A 21,731-nucleotide genomic window follows, 5' to 3' on the forward strand; every position below is an offset into this window, starting at 1 on the left:
ATCAAGCACCATAATGAAGCCTTGAGCATCTTGACTCACTAACTTGGCTTTTGGAAACAAGATGTGATGAGCTAGAGTGATCTGAGTGAGAAACCAAGGGCCCACCCTACAGTATAGCAGCCTGCTTTATCCCTTTTTTAACATCAACAGACACCATTAACACTTGAAACTAGCAATTCAGATCATTAGAAAAGTTCTTACTATGGTCGCAAATTATAGGAGCAGTATGATCATTTTTCCAAAGACATCAATACAATTGGACATTTTTCTATTAAACCAGAGGTGTCACTCCCTCCTGGCAATTACAAAGAATGCAGTTTGTGTTGCACTTTACTTTTTTGACCCTAAGCTACATCTAAATTTTATATATCTTCTATGGGTTAAAGGGTTTTTATCTTATAACAACAAACACGAGTTAAAGATAAACGTATTACAACTTTTTACCTCAACTTTATGGTTTTATCTTAACTGTTAGACAGCCTTAATCTTGCCACAAAGACGCTACCACAAACTGAGAAAAAAAAGTCAGCAGGAAAATCTTTATTTTCTCTGCTTCATGTGTTTTACAAGAACTTTCTTTTTGCTTTGTGCACTGTTTTCATATTTATTAGAAACATGATGATTTGATGAAGAGATGATTGTAACTACTGTACCTCCTTAGAGTTTTCAGTCTTTTGTTCCACAATGAGCTACATACACACATGCACTCAGAGACACAAACATATTAAATACATATATCTTATAAGTGTCATTCAGCAGGTAGGAGCCATGGTGGGCAGAGATAGAAAAGTGCATCGTGGGATATAATCTTTGACCTGTAAGAATAGATGTACAAGGACAGGTTATACTTAATCAGATATGCAAGTAGGCATCATCTGATCTCATCTACTTGGAGTTTAGGGGGCAGGAGAAGGAATGGGTGCCTCAGATTCACACTGGTTCTTTACCTCAGGGCAGGGCAAGGGCACAGAGCAGCGTGAGCCAATCAGGTTAGGTTGTGAAGGCCTCGAAGTCTGAGTCTGAAACAGGAAGCATGAATCGTAAGAGAAACGAACAAGTATTCAAACTTATGTCCCAACAATATGATACTAGATGTGTTTGCTACATAACAGATGAAAAGTAATGTGTATGTGATCCAGCACATTTAAACATTAACACCAACAAGACTGAATAACCTGATCCAAGGAAGTCGTAAGTGCAGATAAACTAAATTAAAAATACAATAAAATAAAAACACACAACAGTCTATGGGACTTAACTACTGTTTTAGTTTAAAACACAATGACTAATGATGCCCTTGCCCCTGTTACATATCTTATAACAAATGGTGCATTATGCCACTCGCATAATAAGGGCTATACTGAAAATATAAGCTCCTGATCTGAACTTAATCAAGACACACAGAAACAGTTAACCACATACATGTGCAGTTTCCAAATCAGTAAAAGCAGGAAGTAGTTTTTAATGCATGATTCTGTTGTCTTATAATGTTTAAGGGTCCTGAGAACTGAAAATAATCCTTCAGATTTCCATGACTATATAATTATCAAACAGTTATCATACTGTATCATCATTTTGCACTAGCATGAATTTAGTGTAAATTAGTGGAAAATACGTGGCTGCCATATTCTAAAAAAAATAAAATATTCCAAATTATCTTGTGGCACAATCTTTATTCGTTAATTCCTTTTTAACAATGTGAAAATAAAAAGAACATCAACATGTGAGTAATCAGTAACAATTAATACAGGCTGATATATTTATTCAAGTTTTTATTTTCCTATTTCACTTTTAGTCTTCGCCGGTGCTGACAGCTATACTTTCAAGTGAAAACAAAACTCATGCAATCTATGATAAATGAGGCACTCGTGAAAAATATGTGTCAATATAAATTACAAACATAAAGCATAAAACACACCAGGGCAAAGGGACACTGCCTGTAATTAGAAACTCATTGAGACAGGCATGTGTCTTTTTTTAATGCATATTACAACATAACACTGGCAGCAGTAATTATTTTAACATCTGCATGATTTGGCACCAGCATGATTTTCTTTTGCTTTCAGCTTTGCCCTGCAGCAACAACCACATTTAAAACATTTCTTAGTGTTGCACTTAAAACATTGGCAGTATCTTCATGTTACTTGAGATCTACGAAAAAGGCATATTTGAGTTTTATGCATGAGCTCCAACACTAACTATCTTCAGTGACTCCGTCCTGTGACTGTCTCACAGACACAAACATGCAGCCCAACAAAATCAATATTTGCGGGACATGAGCTGGATAAACTATTTCAGTTACCATTCACATTAAACCCAACTTTAGTAGCAGCTGACTGATTGTCTAACTGAAATTTAATTGTAGAAAACTAGTCTGTTTATTCCTATTTACTTTTGTCTACTTTCGTTAATTATTAAGACATAATTTAATCAAAGGTTTTTTGGGGGAACTTTTTAAAAAAAAGTATTTAAGCCTGAAAGCTGGGAAGCAGTGCAGGAGGGAAAGTCATCAAGTCACCCCTAAAGTACAGTGTTTGTAATTTTGCACACAAGGGAGCTCATCTGGAGTTGGCTGAGGTTTAATAATTCGCTCAGGGAGCATGTAAACAAATGTTCTTTGATCATTTAGCTATTATACATCCTGTAACCAGATGCAATAATACAACATTTTTAAAAATCCAGGACAGGTAACACACTGCCGTCACAATCATTGTCACTTTCTTCTTCCTCCAATCACTTGACAACACTCTCAGTCACATCTACTGCAGGAGGACCAAGGAGAATCCAAAAACTGATTTATCTTTATAATTTGTTTATAAAGCTTGGCACGTTTGCATCGATAATGTAAGAATAGCAAACACATAAGTAGTTAACATGTACAAAGACTTAACAATCATTATTTGTAGCTGTTTCAGTCACAATACTGCGATTTGTCCTTTAACTTAATAAAGTGCTTTCCCCAAACTATAATCTAAAATCTGATTACAATTTTAATGCTATTTGGGTAAAAGTGCAGGACCAACATATGATAAACTTGGATTTAATGATACACGAGCACCTCCCTACTTCAACTTTCCAACAACAAGATAGTCAAAGTGTGTGAGCATGTGCTTCACCTAACTACTTATTGCTTCATACTTATTCTGGACATCATAACAAGCTTACTGAGAAACACTGGTCTTCAGTTAAAAGTAGTTTATGTGGCAACCTGGAAATAAACCACAAAAAGTTCTGTGGGCTACCTTTGATTTTCGTGTGGCACAGTTGTGCAACATTCCCACTGCCAGAGAGTCTGAATGAGAAAATTCTATGGCAAGGTCTCAGCTGACTCAAACACAGAAAGAGCTACACAGAACGACATGCACACACAAACACCACCACACACACTCAATTTTAGACCTTCACTGACATAATGTATTCTGAAAAAACTTACACAAACCTCAAAATTCCCAAATATATTCCTAACTCCAGGTTTGGCTTTAAACCTAAACTCAAACCTTAAATTCTAAAAGGCCTTTCAAGCTTTGTTTTAGAGTTACTTAAACTGGTCCTCACAAAAGACTCAATTGTGGCCATATATACAACAGATCTAAATCATCACTTAATTCCAATTCATCAGTCTATGCAAATATCTGGCAAATTCGCGTTCACGAGCAATCCTCCACACCAGCTTGCATCCAAATGCAAAAACAATTTAAATGCCTGTGATAATGTAGAAACGTAACCACAAATCTTATCTTTAGTGTGTTCCTTTGGAGGAATGTGAAGCCTTGTCATCAGTATAGGCACTGTCTCAAATAAAGATCTGCTTAATTCACATTACATTAGAGCTGGCTGAAGGCAAAACACTGAGGTCAGTATAATAAGGCAACCCAAAGAAAGTAAACCTACAAAAACATATCATTAGGAGACAACACACCCACACTTCTTTTTCTTTTTCACGCTGCAATCACTTTTTATCACAGGTTTAAACTTATCCTCACTGCACTGACTTAGGGGTGTAGTGCTGGCAGTTGTGGATGACTCAGGGGAGGAGCCTAGCTCCACTGTACCCTTTGCCACACTTTTGCATCCATCTCCAGCTACTGAACCCAATTTTATCTCTTTACATTTCTGCCCTGCAACAACCTCTTCCCTGCTCTGTACATTCAAATGCTTTGCCTTAGCAATCCCGCCATCTAAACGGCCCCCAGTTTTGTCACTGACAGCTCTGCCCCCACCCCGAGCACCTGATATGTAGTCGTTAGCAGCAGCTCTCTGCTGGGCTTCCATTTCTGACAGGCTGCATGCCAAAGCCATCTGTAGGTCTTCATCTTCCTCATCATCCTCACTGCCTCCCGCAACCCCGTAGTGGTAGAATGGGGCCGAGCTAAATGAACGATGCGTGGGTGAAGTGTAAGGGCTCAGGCGGGATCTGTCTGACTCAGCGGTTTTGTTCTGGAGTCGTGGCTTTGGAGTGGCCTGCTCCTCTCGTCGGCTCAGCTCCAGAGCAAGGGCCATTTCATCTTCCACACCTTCGATCAAAACAAAAACAACAAGACAGCTGTCTCACTGCACAATCAACACAAAGCAAAAACCTTAGACATAAAGAAAAACACATAACCAAGCAAAAACTTCAGGTCAAGCGGTAATACAAAAACTAAAGCCAAGGTACATATAGTTAAACAAACTAAACCAATAACTAAAACTATGTGAAAAACATTTCCGCAGACTGAAAAAACATGATTAAGACTATAAAAGAAAAAATAAAACTAACTGAAATTATTTTATGAAAAATATCAAGCAAATATCCTTAGTATTTGTTAAACTTGTAAAATTACATTCATCGGTGCTGATGAGGCACTTATGAAGTTATTTATTGAGACTTCGGATGTCTACAAGACTAAGAGTTAATTGCTTTCAAAAGGTTCAGTGTTTTTATTGTAATATCTATACTAATTTTCCTGAAATTTTGCCTTTGGCACATGTCCTCAATTGAATATGATTAAACTAACACTGAAAGTCATAAAAACTAAACTAAAACTAAACCTTGTTAAAAATTAAACTAAACTTAAAAAGCAAACCTACTCTGGGAACTGACTCAAAAAAACCTGAATTAAAAATAACAAAAATATTAAAGATAAGAATAAGATCGATTAAATACAAACTGAAACCTCGTCTGTTTTTTAACACATTTCCCTGCTTGCATTGAAATCTTTTGAATAAGCAGCACTGCATTTTGACACAATTGTGGTTGTATTAGAAAAAGTTGACACTGAATTTGTGTTTTCAGGTTAAAGCAAATAAGCACCAGAAAAAAGTTTGGTTTTTTTTAGTTTTTCTTTTTTTTAAAAATCTCAATTCATTTATTCCGTCAGCATTGTCTCACCATTAATTAGAACACTTTTCAACACACCATCCTCCTCAATCTCTATTCTTTCCTGCCCATTCTCCTTTATCCTGTAGGAAAGACAAATACAGACATAAGTGGAATTATTTAAAAGCCACCACCATTTCTAGTGCCTCTGTGTTTGTGCAAGTGCGTAACCAGTCTTAGGGCTGAAAAATTACAGCCAAAAAATATTTTGATTAACACTATAATCATGATTATCTACCACAATTACTCGCTTTCATTTTAGTGACACAAATACACTGCCACATAAAGATAAGAAGGCTTTCACATCTATGCTTTGGACTGTCTACAAGGCTTGTAGACAGTCCCTTTGATTCATTTCAGAAGAAGAAGAATATAAACTGATAACGAGGGCACTGCTTTCACTTTGACATTGCACTATATTCCTGTTAATTAGGCTTACCCTCTGGCATTTTGCATACAGTGCAAGTTTTACCCCTTTAGAAAAACACAGATCTATAGAGAAACGAAATGAGACTGTGTTGGTATTTCCACTACATCTTTGTGAGCTTAAATAATATGCTGTATGCAATGTACAGCCTCACTTTTATGGATTTCTGAATTGATATTGGACAAGACATGTCATCAACCTCTACAATGCCTTTCAGGCTCTTCATGCAATTTTCATACTGCAGTGTGAATGCTGCATTTTTAGGTAGGTGTACACATTCATTTTGTTGCTTTGTAGTTCCAACACAACTTTATGGTGCCCTTTGCATATGATTTGTTCTTTGCTCTAAATCTAAAGTATTCCCAAACAATAGATGACGATCTGCTTCTAGGGACAATCTATTGAGACAAATACAATTCAAACATGCACATATGCACTGCTCTTATTCAGCAACCACAGTCACATCAAGATAATTCTTAAAACGCTGGAATGTGAAACTGTTTACTGGTGCTAAATTTAATATATTCTTCAATTAATTTTTCACGTTTTGCTTTGAAGATAATACACTTGAATATGTACTTCCTTTGCTGCATAATAGGAATTGATAAGGAATTCCATACTTCTTGGTGGTGGTGCGTTTTCCATTTATGATGCGAGTGGAAGTAGAAACTGATCTAAAGTTGCCCATCCCTCCACCCATGCTGTCCATCCCATCCAGACCACCCAAGGTAGTGGAGAAAGAGGAGAATTCAACTGTAGAGAGTCAAACAATCAAAAAGAGGAGAGGAAAGCAATATTCGTTTTTAATGTATCTAAACCATCTCCTGATATTAATTCTTTTAAGTATTTTTTAAACTAACAAGTGAAACTCTTGATATTAACAATATCAAATATCATTAATCTGGCATTTGTTGATGACATACAACACAAAAAGTTATAACCCCTCTTTCTGTGAGACACTCCTGGCAACCACTGATGATAGAAACAGCTTATAATAGAAGTTTAACTGAGTAGAATTGCATTAATTACCAGTAAAGTAAAGCTGAAAGGAAAAACTACATGGGAAAATCCTCTTCAATCCTCTGCAAACAGTTTACTTATAATATTTACTTCTTTACCTCCTCCTGATGGAAAAGAGAAGAATCGCCCCGGGCTGAGACGAGACGATGAGCTTCCAAATGAGGAGAAGTCATCTGAGTGAGAGACAAAGACGTGCAAGTACATAAAAATACAACAGTAATGGACAATACCTCCCACCCAGTCCATGACGTGCTGGCCAGTCACAGGAGTGCGTTCAGAGACAGACTGAGATTACCCAAATTCACCACTAAATGAAGCAGGAAACAATTCCTGCATGTGGCTATCTGCCTGTACAGCTCTAATGTACAGTACATAGTGCAATAGTTACTCCATTTTGCAGTGAAAATAACAAATAGCAGTTTAGAGGTTTTACTGTTGAGTTTAGAGTAGAATGTCGACCATTTATATTTAATCTCTGTAATATTCTGGATATTTATTATTGAGCTACTCCTCTATATTCAAGCTATTTCTTATATTTGTAACTTTGGAATATATTGTAGCATTTAATTTAGTTCAGTTACAGTAGACCTAAGACAAATTACTCTCATCATATTTTTTTATTTTACGTCTAGACTGAATAAATAAATGTTAGTATTAGTTTCTGAACTAACAGCAGATGAACCCCACCCCAATATATGTTTGACTTACCGAAGAAGCTGGCAAAGGGATCCTGTCCACCAAAGAATTCTCTGAACACCTCATCTGGGCTGCGGAATGTGAAGGTGAAGCCAGGCATTTCTGTAAAGTCTGAGCTGGAGGAACCTGAGAAACCAACATGTCACAGTCAGGAGCGAAAAGGAAAAATTAGGACTAACGTAAAGGAGAAGGAGCAAGTAGGAAGGGTAGGTAATAGTAGTAAGAAAATTACCCAAACACATTTTTTTCTTAAACTGTAGCAATTAGAAGATTGCTAATGATTACTATAATGGATGCAACAATATCACAGATTTTTTTATATATTTATACCTGTGTGTCGCATTCTGTCATTTCCATATCTGTCGTATGCATCACGTTTGCTCTCTGTCGAAAAGGAAAAAATTACCCACGGAAATCAATATCCGTACACATATACATCTACAGTATACCTTGTACATATTAGACCAGTTGTCATCTATGGCGACTTACTGTCAGACAGGACTTCATAGGCCTCAGCGACTTCTTTGAACTTTTTTTCTGCTTCCTCCTTGTTGTCTGGATTTTTGTCAGGATGCCATTTCAAGGCCAATTTCCGGTACCTGAAAACACAAACAACATCAAACATCCATGCTTATATATAAATAACCACACACATAATGAAGTCTAGTTCTTAAACCTCCATCTATGAGATATGAGCTTATTTAGTGACATAATATGATAATACATCTTTGCCCTGAAAAGCAATTTTTTTTGGACTGAAATTAAACTCAAAAAGTTTTTCTAAAGTTTGTAAACTCTTAAAAAATAAACACACAAAAGCACATACTGGCAGTGGCCTCAGTTTTTCAGTGCTTACATAACCTTGCTATCTAAAGTAGGTTTTCACACTTCAAATATATCTTCAGATATATTTTTTTTTACTCAAGTGAACTTTTTGTTACTTATGACTATATTTTCTAACACTTGAAATAGTCCCAGGATACTTACGCTTTCTTGATGTCATCCTGAGTGGCTGTTTTGGACACTCCCAAGATGCTATAGTAGTCCACCATGTCACCTCCTGTAACTCCTCAAAACACCACGCTTTGAAAGAAAAATACAAATACGAGTTTTGTTTGGTCAGAAATTAAAAGCACCAATGTGTGTGGATGTACAGCTTCTGCATCATTTTTAAAAATGCTCCTCTTGACTAAAAAAAACTTTTGTATCTATGGAACCAAGTAGATTTTAAATAATGCTTAATCACCATTGTAGTGGAGGTTATATGAGCTCAATGGATCTATTGGAAACAGTAAAACGACTCTAAAACATGTATTTAGAAGCTGGAAAATTATATCCCCCTAAATTTACTTAAATTATGATTTCACTAAGACAGTGCTGCTCAAACTGTTCAACAGCTGTATTACTGTAGGACTCATGAGTTGAACTACACTGAGTTTAAAGCTACATTAGTTTTAAGAATGCTTTTTAACTTTAGTTAAGTATTATTAATCAGCACTTTAAAGCTAGAATATGACATTAGTGTGGAAGCAGTATGGTTAGTAATGTTTTCATTTTTAACTAAACAATTAGCAACTTGTATGTGATGCATGCATAAAAGGACAGACACTTTGATCTATAGATATTTTAAAGCCAAATACATTCTCTTAACTAGTCTAAAAAAACTCCTTTAGGTCCTTTTATAATATGAAATTTCCAACAAATATATTGAGTTTGAAAGAGTAAATAAAAACCTAATCAGCAGACTTCACTGAATCATAAATTTACCTGTTATAAACTACTTCAGAACGGTCACATGAAAGCATCAAGCCTGTTATCTTTAAAAAAAAAAAAAAAAAAAAAAAGGATCTTGGCACAGTCAGCTGTTCTATAATAGCCACAGACGACACCCTAACCGAGATGCCAGTCTCATTTGTAATCGTTTCGGGGCTGAAGGGGACTTCCGAACTGAGGTGAAACAACTAAATCTAACTTTCTTTGCCCCTTCAGGATGAGCCATGCACTCATACAAGCCTCATTACTATGTTATTTCTAGCGCCAAGGCATTTGTCAACTGCTGCAGTGCTGACATGACTGCAGGCCTTATAGACGCTTAAATACAGGGACAGATGAACTTGGAGGCACAGGTGCTGTGCTATTCGAGTATTGACATTAGGGCACAATTAACATCATTTGGTATTTCGGTAGCACATCTCCTTTTATGGTAAAGTTGGACATCTGTCATAAATTGCAGCACCTATTTGGATAGGCACAAGTTGTTACGCCTAACCTCGGCAATGGACCTACCTTAGGAGTGTTTTGGCCTAATGAGTGAGCAGTTTAGCCGTCTGTCCACCAGTTTGGAGCGACAATGAATTAGTTGTTATAGCGGTCCTTCTGGACTACACTCCCCCTCTTTTTCTTCTCCTTTGTTGACAGCCGTACAGGCACCTCCCCTGTTTTCGGCCTGTTTCTTCACCGCAAATATTTTCCACCAAGCCAATATGACTGTAACCTAGCGTTAGGGTCTGCGCTGAAGTCCCCACCGAGATAGCATGCGCGCAGTCAGCTGTGTTTGTCCCTAGTGCTCCTCTGCCCCACGCGCTACGTCACCGCGAGCGCATAGAAAAAAATAGAGCGCCTAGAAAATGCCAGCGTTTGGAAACGTCACCGGGCCCGCCCTGCATGCCTCAGCGCCCGCCTGTTGCTCCGTGATAATGCTTTAACCTCTAAACATAAACATATGCCAAAACCTAGAAACTATTTTTTTCTTTTTAAATATAGATCACCCAATCATCGCAGAAATTACTAAATAATTTACAGTCGAGCGGGGAAACGAGGAAACGATTTTACTACAGTCCAGTTGTAATTCTGACATCCCGCTATACTTTATTAGTAGGTAATCATATAGGTAGATTATAGAAATTAGGTTTCCAGTTTAGCACGTGATTAATCGGTAGAGTCATTGATCTGGATCACACAATGAGGACATCATGTAATATCAGAGTTATGTGGACTGCTCAGCTTTGTGTAATCAAACCTCCTAGGCCATGTTATGAATAGTAAAGTGTAGAAGACCGCCTCCTGGTGGGCAGATGGGTACTGCAGGTGGGATGTCAAAGAAAGATCTAGATATTTTTTTAAGTGAATATTGTAAATAAGAGTGAAAAAATATATGAAACTTTTAGGACTTGATATTGGCATTTAAAATAGTTTAATGAATAAATTAGATTCATTTTGTAATTTAAGTTATTTGTTAATCTGATGTCTGTTTTTTGTTAATCTGATCTTTGATGGGGGACCTTGGATCGTAATTGAAGTGGGCTCGACTTCACATCAAATCAGTTTGTTTAGGAGAATAAATTACACAGGAAAATAATTTGGTCCAATATAAGACTATTATGTTGATCGGAGGACATAAAAACTTGAAGGGCAGACAATTTCACCTACACCAACCTCGACTTTTTACCCGTGTCCCTTTGTTTTCACCTGCTGGCCTAAGGAAAAAGTACAGGAAGCAGGAGTAAATCGTAAACGCCTACTGGTCACTCAGCTTGGCATGAAGAGAAGCAGGAAACTGAACAGAGCCTGGAATTTCTTTTCTAAAAGTGAAGTGGAGCTGCCCAGAAACATGGGAAGAAAAACAAAAGCAGGATTGTGTATATCAAGTTTAAAAAGAAGTAAATGATAAATTATGTAATGTGTCAAAACAGTGTTTCAGATGTCTCTGGATTTGCTAATACTACCTCTCACCATAATGCTGATAAAATATCTTCTTCCACTTTGAAAGCCCGAAACTTGTTAAAAATAAATATGTATAATTGATAACTTCAATTATTAGCATTTGAACTAGAAAAGTACTCAACTATTGCAGTATTACACACTTAAGTTATACAGTTGCTAACATAGCCTGGTTAAGCAGATCAAGAATGTCCACAACTTCACACGACACTTTTATGAGAACTTTTATTGACAATACTGACGAATCACCACATGTGTGGATTTTGGTGGGAATGTGTTACTTTCACAACATTTGGAATGCGTGATGATGTTTGATTCTTCAGTACTCTTCTCCCTCTTCATCCTCCTCTCCCACGCTGTCAGTGCCCACCTCTTCATAATCCTTCTCCAGAGCAGCCATATCTTCTCTGGCCTCTGAGAACTCTCCTTCCTCCATGCCCTCCCCAACATACCAGTGAACAAAGGCTCTCTTGGCATACATCAGGTCAAACTTGTGGTCCAGTCGGGCCCAGGCCTCAGCGATGGCTGTGGTGTTGCTTAGCATGCAGACAGCCCTCTGCACCTTGGCCAGGTCTCCACCAGGAACCACAGTTGGAGGCTGGTAGTTGATACCCACCTTGAAGCCAGTGGGGCACCAGTCCACAAACTGGATGGTGCGTTTGGTCTTGATGGCTGCGATAGCAGAGTTGACATCTTTGGGCACCACATCACCACGATACAGCAGACAGCAGGCCATGTATTTACCATGACGAGGATCACACTTCACCATTTGATTAGCTGGTTCAAAGCAGGCATTGGTGATGTCAGCTACTGACAGCTGCTCATGGTAGGCTTTCTCAGCAGAGATGACAGGGGCATAGGTGGCCAGAGGGAAGTGGATACGGGGGTAGGGCACCAAGTTGGTCTGGAACTCTGTCAGGTCAACATTCAGAGCTCCATCGAAACGAAGTGAGGCTGTAATTGAGGACACAATCTGGCCAATCAGCCTGTTAAGGTTGGTGTAGGTGGGTCTTTCAATGTCAAGGTTCCTGCGGCAGATGTCATAGATGGCCTCATTGTCCACCATGAAGGCACAGTCAGAGTGCTCCAGGGTGGTGTGGGTGGTCAGGATGGAGTTGTACGGCTCCACCACTGCCGTGGAAACCTGGGGGGCTGGGTAAACAGCAAATTCGAGTTTTGATTTTTTCCCATAATCAACAGAGAGCCTCTCCATCAGGAGGGAGGTGAAACCAGAGCCAGTGCCTCCACCAAAAGAGTGGAAGATGAGAAATCCCTGCAGGCCAGTGCACTGATCAGCCTGAAAATGTATTAGTTCATTATTATTAAAACCCTTAAGTCATTTAGTTGAGCAAAATGTTTAATACACTCCAAATCTATAGCTTTGACACTGTCAAAGTCTCACCAGTTTACGTGTCCTGTCCAGGACCAGATCTATGATCTCTTTGCCGATGGTGTAGTGGCCACGGGCATAGTTGTTGGCAGCATCCTCCTTTCCTGTAATCAGCTGCTCAGGGTGGAAAAGCTGACGGTAGGTTCCTGTACGCACCTCATCTGCAAGAAACAGAAAAAAAAAAAAAAACGTTAGGAGTGCACGAGCTAGTGTCCTGTATTCTTGCATCAAATTAAGAGGAGTCCCTTTATTTTGCAGACAGTGACAGTTTAGAAATAATAACAAAAACAAAACACAATGACAATTTGCAAGAAAATGAAATTTAACCCAAACATCTGGAGTCATTTTTGTTTGTTTACATCCATCTTATCAGTTTTCAGATTAGCCATGACAATATATGCAAGTACTTGTTTATTTGCACGTTACTGACCTATGACAGTTGGTTCCAGGTCAACAAAGATTGCTCTGGGGACATGCTTTCCTGCCCCAGTCTCACTGAAGAAGGTGTTGAAGGAGTCATCACCTCCCCCGAGAGTTTTGTCAGAGGGCATCTGTCCATCTGGCTGGATCCCATGTTCCAGGCAGTACAGCTCCCAGCATGCATTGCCCATCTGGGCTCCAGCTTGGCCAACGTGCATAGAAATACACTCACGCTGGGGGAGGGGGAAAAAAATTAGACAAAGCAAGTTTATGTACACATGAACTGCCTGACACCAGTTATCATATTTTGAACTAGCTATGACTGCTGAAAGGCACAGCAATATCTGGGGCACTTATTTAATGAGTACTAATGGGGGTGGGTGGGCAGGGGGACTTATAGGAGTGTATACTGTTAGAGATCCTTAGTCTACCCCCCATTAATTTACAAGACAATGTTCAATTTGTGAAAAGGAAATACCTCAGTAAGGAGAGAAAGCTTGCTTACTGAAAAGTGTATCAGAACACTAATGTTTAAGCTTTCAGTGGTGCATATAATACAAGCAACGCAGTGTCTGAACTCTGGGTTTTTAACAGTTGAATGGACAGGATATACAGTTAATAACTGCAAGCTCCTCATTTGCCTAAAAGATAGTTTTATAACTTGGGGGAGGGAAAAAAGGCCACATACAATCCTGTATATGGCAAACAGGAAGGTCATGCATCAAGAAGAAAACCTTACCCCCCACCTCTTAATCCTGAATCTCCTCCCTTTCCTCATCCCTCCCCATTTTGTGTCTCCCCTCCCCTATCCTGTCCGGCTCCATAGCGCCGTGTAACGGGAAGGGATGACTGTCTCACCCTCTCTTTCTCTCCACATCCTTCAACCCTAAAATTCTTAACAGCTGCAAAATGGCAGCGAACTAACTCTCACTTGTAGGCCAGACCACTCCTCTTTTTCCCTGTTCTTTTTAATCCATCCCCCACTGCCACGATTACCCTGCTCACTACTTTGTAGTTGTGAAAACAGTATCCTGTGCTTGTTTAGGAACTAAAGACTTTATATATTTTCTCTTTTTATACTAAAAGCTCTGCATTGAGGTTTGAAAAGGACAACAGTTCAACTCATTGTCTGAGCTGACCTAGATTTCCCAAGAGTACAAAAATGACTTCTCCTTTAGTCAAATGCAAGTACACTAGTGCATTGTTCTCACCGAATTCTCAGACAAGCCCTAAAAAAAAAATAAAAAAATAAAAATAAAAAAAATCTGTATAAATTTAGCTCAAAAGTATGATCACTTAATATAATCTGATTTTAAGTAAACTCCCACACAACACTGAAGACTTGAAGCATTAAAAAAAAAAAAAAAGCCTGGATATTTAACCCATGCAACAGAAACAAAGGAGTAAGGAGGGGAGAGAGAATGAAAATTTCAAGGCTACGTCATCAGCCAGACAGTTACTCACCATTTTGTCTGCTTGTCCTTCGACCGACGTTGAGGATTCAGACACAAGGCAGAAGTGCAGAAAAAAGGGAGACTCGGAGTTTATATAGAGAAGGATGTGGAGGGGGCAGGCAGGAAATGACAGCAGGCAGCTGCATAGCTCATTTGTGGGAGGGAACAGCAGTTGGGGGGGGGGGGGGAAGAGGGAAGTCCCTAATACGTATTTTAATGGCATATCTCCTTACATTTATCTACACAAGATCATTATGAAAAACATTTTTTTCTCACTGTTATATACACCTCACTCCCTTTCTGACTTTCCTGTGTTCTCTTTCCTTTCCCCCGTTTGTTTTCTCTGCATGTCACGTCTCTGTCTGTGTGTGTAGCAGGTGTGGCTCGTTACGTTTCCCAGATCCTCTGTAATCATTGTGCACACCTTTGATCCCATCAGTCCACTAACCAGCAGTCTGTCTGTTGACTATCTATAAGAGTCATTCGCTGTCAGAGCTTTCTAGTAGATATAGTATCCCACATATTTTGTTCTAGTTTAGCTTAGCTTTCTTCACTAATTACTTCTTTGTTTTGTTCTAACTCATATCTCTTTTCTCTGGATCTGTCCACTCATCTAAGCCAGAAAAGCTTCCCTCAACAGCTCTCCTTCAGACACCATCACCAGCCTGTCTACAGTCTTTGCTTCTTCTTCTTCTTTTTTTTTTTAAGACAATTTTCCACCTACTTCTTTTTCTCAGTGTGCTTGTGTCTGTTTGCAATGGCACCATTTAGAGTTTCAAAATTAGTTAGATTTTTTTTTAACACATAACTTAAATGAGCTGATTATATTGCAGCATGCAAATACTCCACCCCCACACATTTCTTAACATACATATACACTATAACAAAATCAGTAGACAAGGAGATTGATAATGCTACTTTATGCAGTCATCTGCACCCACACACACACACACACACACACACAAAGACTTGTCTGTGTTGAACCACTAAATAAATAATCATGCGAGATTACTCTAGCAAAATGGAAAGACTGACATGTTTATTTGGGTTATTATATGTAAAAGGAAAATGCTTTAATGGTAACAAAAATAGTGATGATAAGTAAACATTCATACAAACAATCAAGTAAGATAATCCAAAGTTCATCAAATATAATAATATGGAACACAAAGAAACTTCAGTGTGGTGATTACAATAATGTATCACAGATTGTGAAAAGATTAAAAAAGAGAGTTTCCAAGAAATGTAGAGCTCAGTTTTAATGCAGCTTTTCAGCCACTCTGTTTGAATCATAGTGCAGTGATTCATACAAAATGGAACTGGAATTCTATTGTTGCTGCAGGCTATGGTCTGAGTATGAGCTACACAAGCAACACCAGCCAGAGTCCGTCGTTTTTTTTTTTTTCTCTTGCGTTCATTCTCAGAGTCACAGCTGAATGGTTTAAAGAAATTGACATAGGAGCCCTTTCATAGCTTGCATTCCTCATGGGAGAGGATAGTGGGGGGAGGTGCAAGAGAGAGAGAGAGAGAGAGCGTGTTTAAAGCAGGCAGAAACCAGAGAAAGAAACTATCTTAAAACACCAAAAGCACATTGTACTCTTTTGCTATGAATATAAACACTTTTTTAAATGGCACTGTGATAAGAGAAATGTAAAAATGTTTTTGAAATGTTTACATGTTCAACTAAGGTTTTAGATTTGGTTTGATTTGTAAATTTGCCATGGTACTCAGCACACAGTGAAAGATATGTTATTTTGGTCTGTTTTTGTGAAATATGGAGTATTAAAATTGTTCACAATTTGGTCACACAAATTGTAACATTGTTAGTGTAGTCATATTTCTGATACATTTATTTTCACTTCAAAAAAAGCAAAAAGCCACATTTTGAAAACCAGAAGAAAATTTTTTACTCTGGATTAAAATCAGTATTCTTCTCCCTCTTCATCCTCCCCCACATAGTCAGCACCCACCTCTTCATAATCCTTCTCCAGAGCAGCCATATCTTCTCTGGCCTCTGAGAACTCTCCTTCCTCCATGCCCTCCCCAACATACCAGTGAACAAAGGCTCTCTTGGCATACATCAGGTCAAACTTGTGGTCCAGTCGGGCCCAGGCCTCAGCGATGGCTGTGGTGTTGCTTAGCATGCAGACAGCCCTCTGCACCTTGGCCAGGTCTCCACCAGGAACCACAGTTGGAGGCTGGTAGTTGATACCCACCTTGAAGCCAGTGGGGCACCAGTCCACAAACTGGATGGTGCGTTTGGTCTTGATGGCTGCGATAGCAGAGTTGACATCTTTGGGCACCACATCACCACGATACAGCAGACAGCAGGCCATGTATTTACCATGACGAGGATCACACTTCACCATTTGATTAGCTGGTTCAAAGCAGGCATTGGTGATGTCAGCTACTGACAGCTGCTCGTGGTAGGCTTTCTCAGCAGAGATGACAGGGGCATAGGTGGCCAGAGGGAAGTGGATACGAGGGTAGGGCACCAAGTTGGTCTGGAACTCTGTCAGGTCAACATTCAGAGCTCCATCAAAACGAAGTGAGGCTGTAATTGAGGACACAATCTGGCCAATCAGCCTGTTAAGGTTGGTGTAGGTGGGTCTTTCAATGTCAAGGTTCCTGCGGCAGATGTCATAGATGGCCTCATTGTCCACCATGAAGGCACAGTCGGAGTGCTGCAGGGTGGTGTGGGTGGTCAGGATGGAGTTGTACGGCTCCACCACTGCCGTGGAAACCTGGGGGGCTGGGTAAACAGCAAATTCGAGTTTTGATTTTTTCCCATAATCAACAGAGAGCCTCTCCATCAGGAGGGAGGTGAAACCAGAGCCAGTGCCTCCACCAAAAGAGTGGAAGATGAGAAATCCCTGCAGGCCAGTGCACTGATCAGCCTGAAAATGTATTAGTTCATTATTATTAAAACCCTTAAGTCATTTAGTTGAGCAAAATGTTTAATACACTCCAAATCTATAGCTTTGACACTGTCAAAGTCTCACCAGTTTACGTGTCCTGTCCAGGACCAGATCTATGATCTCTTTGCCGATGGTGTAGTGGCCACGGGCATAGTTGTTGGCAGCGTCCTCCTTTCCTGTAATCAGCTGCTCAGGGTGGAAAAGCTGACGATAGGTTCCTGCACGCACCTCATCTGTACAACAAAACATTGATAGATATTTACTGGATGAGAAATCAAAACATTTACTATTTCTACTTTGGTACAAGAAACCTTTTCGAGGAATAAGAATATGATGGTGTTGTTTAATGAATTGAAATTCTACAAATAGAAATGCAAAAAAACAGTAAACAAATATATAGCTCTGTTTAAAAACATCAATATAGAACATTAAAAACTATCTAGCCTATGTAAAATATCAAATAATACTGGTGCTGACCTATGACAGTTGGTTCCAGGTCAACATAGATTGCTCTGGGAACGTGCTTTCCTGCTCGTGTCTCACTGAAGAATGTGCTGAAGGAGTCATCGCCTCCTCCGACAATTTTGTCCGTGGGCATCTGTCCGTCTGGCTGGATCCCATGTTCCAGGCAGTACAGTTCCCAGCATGCATTACCAATCTGAGCCCCAGCTTGGCCCACATGAATTGAGATACATTCACGCTGCAGAGAGTGAAACTGCTTTACTTCCCACATGTCTACATGAGTGTTATGAAACAAATTATCAAACCCAATTTAAGCTATCATATAGTACACTTATTGTTGGCTTCAGATAAGAAAAAAACAACAACAAGGTTAAGCAAGATTAGGAAACAGATTGTCATGACAATTCAGCTTAATCCTGAAGAATATTCAATGTCTCACAGCTATTCAGAATATAGTAGCATGTTCTTACAATAAGTTTTACACTAGCTAATCATATCTTACCATACTTTTTCTCTTCAAAGTGTCCAAGTATCGGTAACAGGATGTCGTTCCCGAGGCAGCTGTGATACTCTGCTTTATATACCTGTGGCTTAAGGTGTATAGTGATTTGATATGAACTGTAATCAGACCTACTGATGAGACCAAGATAATATCATATACTTGACAGACAATGCAAAAGGAGGTCAACACCCTATTCATTGTGTTAGTCTTTGAGTGGATTGTACAGGTGTGTATGTTTCACAAAGCAGAAGGAAACTCCAGATGAGGGGAAGGTAACCTATAGTTTCAGCTGGCAATTATCATTGTAGTGTTTGCAGTGGCAGCTTATGCGATTTAGCATTTTTTAAAATAAAATAAAAAAAACATTATGCTTTGAAATTGTTTTTTTTATATTAATATAAATATTCAGTCAGGGATAAACACAAAGACTGAGAAAATGCTCCTGTCAAAACCTGTGAAGTTTATTTTACTGAATATGAAGTATGGTGCAAATAACTGTTTTTTCACTATTACTGACTTTCCATTGCCATATTGGCAAGTTATAATATCACAGTTTTGATTTTCATGTTTTAAACCACTAACATTATAATGGACAAATATCTTTTTCTGTCTTTACTATTTGCTTTGACTAGCATCCCAACATTTATAGGATCTGGGCTTGTGAGGCTAATTTGTTGTTTTTATAACTTATTAAAATTTATGTTGATTGCTGAAAGAGTTCTTTCTAAATAAAGTATGCATGATACATGCTCCTATGTTCTTGCTGATTCTTCAACAAGGTGCTAACATAACTTACTGTTCTAGTTGTTTCACTGTATGGATAACAAACATCAGTCAACATATACTGTATATTGTTCAGTTCTGTGATATGTTAAACAAGTTAAACCACTTTCTGGAGCCGCAGGTGCCCACAGTAAGAGCTGAACGCAAAACACATGGAAGTGTTGATTCATTACTTTCAGTGTTTTGTAATAAAACATTAAAGCAACCTGTGGTTGTATTATTCACAAATTCTACATAGAATTGAATAATTATTCTCAGGAGAGAAACTGACAATATTTTTAAAAAGTTAAATAGTTACTAATGTACTAAATGCACTTAGTGGAAGGTCTCTGCACTTTCATATAAACCATGCTGTGTAATTATTTTTTGTCTTGAAAATAATTGTAATAACTATTAACCTGAAGTAAGAGTGATACCGTAGTCTAAACTGCACTATTCATTTTGAGCTCAGTTCCCCTCCTGAGGGAGTGAGACTCACTTACCAAAGGAGTAAATGACGTTTTTGTCATATTCTTTTATATCAATCACACAACAAAGCTCTTTTGTGTTAACAGTGCTCAGTGCTATATCATATTAAACTCTATTGTACTATATGCTATGTGTTTTAATGTCTTTTAGACACAATGGTATAGTTTATATAATTTTATAATTAAAGCAGTCTTACATTACATTTTAGTACAGTAAAACATATTGAATGTAAAAAATTCTGAGCATTTAATGCTATTCCTCCACAAGCAGGGATTTCACTGGAAAAACACACATCCTGTTATGTGATTTGTCATCAAGGGTGTTGTATAAAGCTGTGACCCACTTCTATTATTTGAGAGTATAGTTCTCCAATGTCATATAATTAGTTTTTAGACTAGTGGGTCATAACAGTGTTAGGGCTGGGAAAAAATGAGATGACCTTTGCAACCTAGAACAAAGCAGAATGACAGAAAAGGATTTAAATAATTTCTATGTTTCTGTGAGGTCTTTATATGTGTAAAAAACAAAGTAAAAGTCAGCATAAATTAACTGTATACTGATTCCTTAGAAGATTACAGTATAATTTAAAAAGGAAAACAAGCATAGCATTAGTGGTATAAAGCTAAAAAATAAATAAATAAATAAATAAATCATTGGGCATGAATAGCTTATTGTGTAACATTATACTACAGGATATTTCTAACTAACTCGGCAGGTCATTCTTAAAGTTAATACATTTTGGGATCAGTTACATTTCAATTTAGTTGTGTTTACATATCGCCAAATCATAACAATAGTTTCTTCTAGGAACTTATATTGTAAGGTAAAGACCCTACAATAATATAGAAAAAAACAACAACAACAATGAAACAACCCCCTATGAGTAAGCACTTAGCAAAATTGGAAAGGAAAAACTCTCTTTTAACAGGAAAGGACCTCTGGCAGAACCAGGTTCAGAGAGGAGGGCCAGAGGACAGCCATTGGGGGTGAGACAAAGAAAAGCACAATCCAAAGACATGCCACTCATGGAGTTAGGTGAATTGGTGATTCCAAATTGCTCATAGGTGCAACTGGTTCTCAGCCTCTGTTAGTTAGCCCTGTGGCAGACTGGCAACCTGTCCAAGGTCTGCCTTGGTAGCCGCAATAGCACCCCCTTACCCTACAAGGACAAGTGGAAGTATCACTTCCAAAATCTTGCCATATACTAACAAAGGTAGCAGAATTTTAAGCATAGTTTTAAAGATAAAATACATTTTGTGAACATTTGACCTAATCTGACTTTGCAAAGGCAGTTCAAACAAACTTAATCTTGCCATTCCCTATATGCACATATCTTGCCAAAACAAACAATGGCAGTAAGAATAGGTCTATATTACACTTTGACCTTCAGATCACTTTATTGACACTGAAGACAAGGTAAAAGTTCAAACTTGTAATCATAGTTACTAAGTTATAAAACTTTTTGTCAGTTTTTGATCAGTAAATCATTAAGTTGACCTTGAGGGCCTTGGTGGATGTAAGCCACATTTTAATGGGTGGATATCATCAACTCCCTCTAAACCAGGGGTGTCAAACTCCAGGCCTTGAGGGCCAGTGTCCTGCAGGTTTTAGATAAGACCCCAGGTGAACACATCTGAATCAAATGATTAGTTCATTACCAACTCGAGGCCTGGAGTTCGACACCTGTGCTCTAAACCCTGACACATTTTAATCAGAATTCATTCAAAACCTTTCAAGCTATCGTCTTTTCAAACAAGATGACATGGAGATGCTACCAAAAACATAACCTCCTTGACAGAGGTAATGAAAAAATTGCAGGTTCCAATACGGGAGAGGGAAAAACAAAGACTACATGACATCGGTTGTCACACATTTACTTACTCAGTGGGCCATAATGAAACTACTACGACCTCTAGCTTTCAAAATGTTGAATGACAGCATGACTGCACATCTCCACCCATTTTCAGGCATTTTTAGAGCTAATAATGTACAGTATTTTCTGCTGATGGTGCTGTAACCAAAAATAATCCAACAAGGTCTTGTAACAACAACAACAACAACAACAAAAATGACTCGCTGACAACATGAACTTTTATGGCCACCTTTTTTCAAAAA

The 21,731-nt window shown here is 38.4% G+C and overlaps 3 protein-coding genes across 5 annotated transcripts; all 3 read right to left on the bottom strand.

Moving 5' to 3' along the window:
• Positions 1-525: 525 nt before the first annotated feature.
• Positions 526-11,293, bottom strand: dnajb2 (DnaJ heat shock protein family (Hsp40) member B2). 2 transcript variants are annotated; one of them, XM_026145273.2, is made up of 11 exons: positions 9,786-11,293; positions 8,487-8,582; positions 7,989-8,098; positions 7,830-7,883; positions 7,512-7,625; positions 6,902-6,976; positions 6,404-6,536; positions 5,369-5,439; positions 4,230-4,514; positions 948-1,019; positions 526-815 (listed from the first exon to the last, which is right to left on the bottom strand). In XM_026145273.2, the coding sequence occupies exons 2-10, from the start codon at positions 8,549-8,551 to the stop codon at positions 991-993; spliced, it is 936 nt and encodes a 311-aa protein (XP_026001058.1). In that variant the 5' UTR covers positions 8,552-8,582; positions 9,786-11,293; the 3' UTR covers positions 526-815; positions 948-990. The 2 variants fall into 2 exon arrangements, with proteins under 2 accessions (XP_026001058.1, XP_026001056.1); XM_026145271.2 differs by lacking the exons at positions 526-815; positions 948-1,019 and having other exon boundaries at positions 1,654-4,514.
• Positions 11,294-11,430: 137 nt separating this feature from the next.
• LOC113008111 (tubulin alpha chain) lies at positions 11,431-14,721 on the bottom strand. Its single transcript, XM_026145275.2, has 4 exons — positions 14,494-14,721; positions 13,040-13,262; positions 12,622-12,770; positions 11,431-12,516 (listed from the first exon to the last, which is right to left on the bottom strand). Exons 1-4 carry the CDS (start codon positions 14,704-14,706, stop codon positions 11,539-11,541), a joined length of 1,563 nt encoding a protein of 520 aa, XP_026001060.2. The 5' UTR covers positions 14,707-14,721; the 3' UTR covers positions 11,431-11,538.
• A 780-nt stretch (positions 14,722-15,501) lies between these two features.
• Positions 15,502-18,383, bottom strand: LOC113008112 (tubulin alpha chain-like). 2 transcript variants are annotated; one of them, XM_080290653.1, is made up of 4 exons: positions 18,366-18,383; positions 17,879-18,101; positions 17,486-17,634; positions 15,502-17,380 (listed from the first exon to the last, which is right to left on the bottom strand). In XM_080290653.1, the coding sequence occupies exons 1-4, from the start codon at positions 18,366-18,368 to the stop codon at positions 16,406-16,408; spliced, it is 1,350 nt and encodes a 449-aa protein (XP_080146779.1). In that variant the 5' UTR covers positions 18,369-18,383; the 3' UTR covers positions 15,502-16,405. The 2 variants fall into 2 exon arrangements, with proteins under 2 accessions (XP_080146779.1, XP_026001061.2); XM_026145276.2 differs by lacking the exon at positions 18,366-18,383 and having other exon boundaries at positions 17,879-18,149.
• Positions 18,384-21,731: the final 3,348 nt, after the last annotated feature.

This window comes from Astatotilapia calliptera, chromosome 16, assembly GCF_964374335.1.
Source record: "Astatotilapia calliptera chromosome 16, fAstCal68.1, whole genome shotgun sequence".
NCBI lineage: Eukaryota > Metazoa > Chordata > Actinopteri > Cichliformes > Cichlidae > Astatotilapia > Astatotilapia calliptera.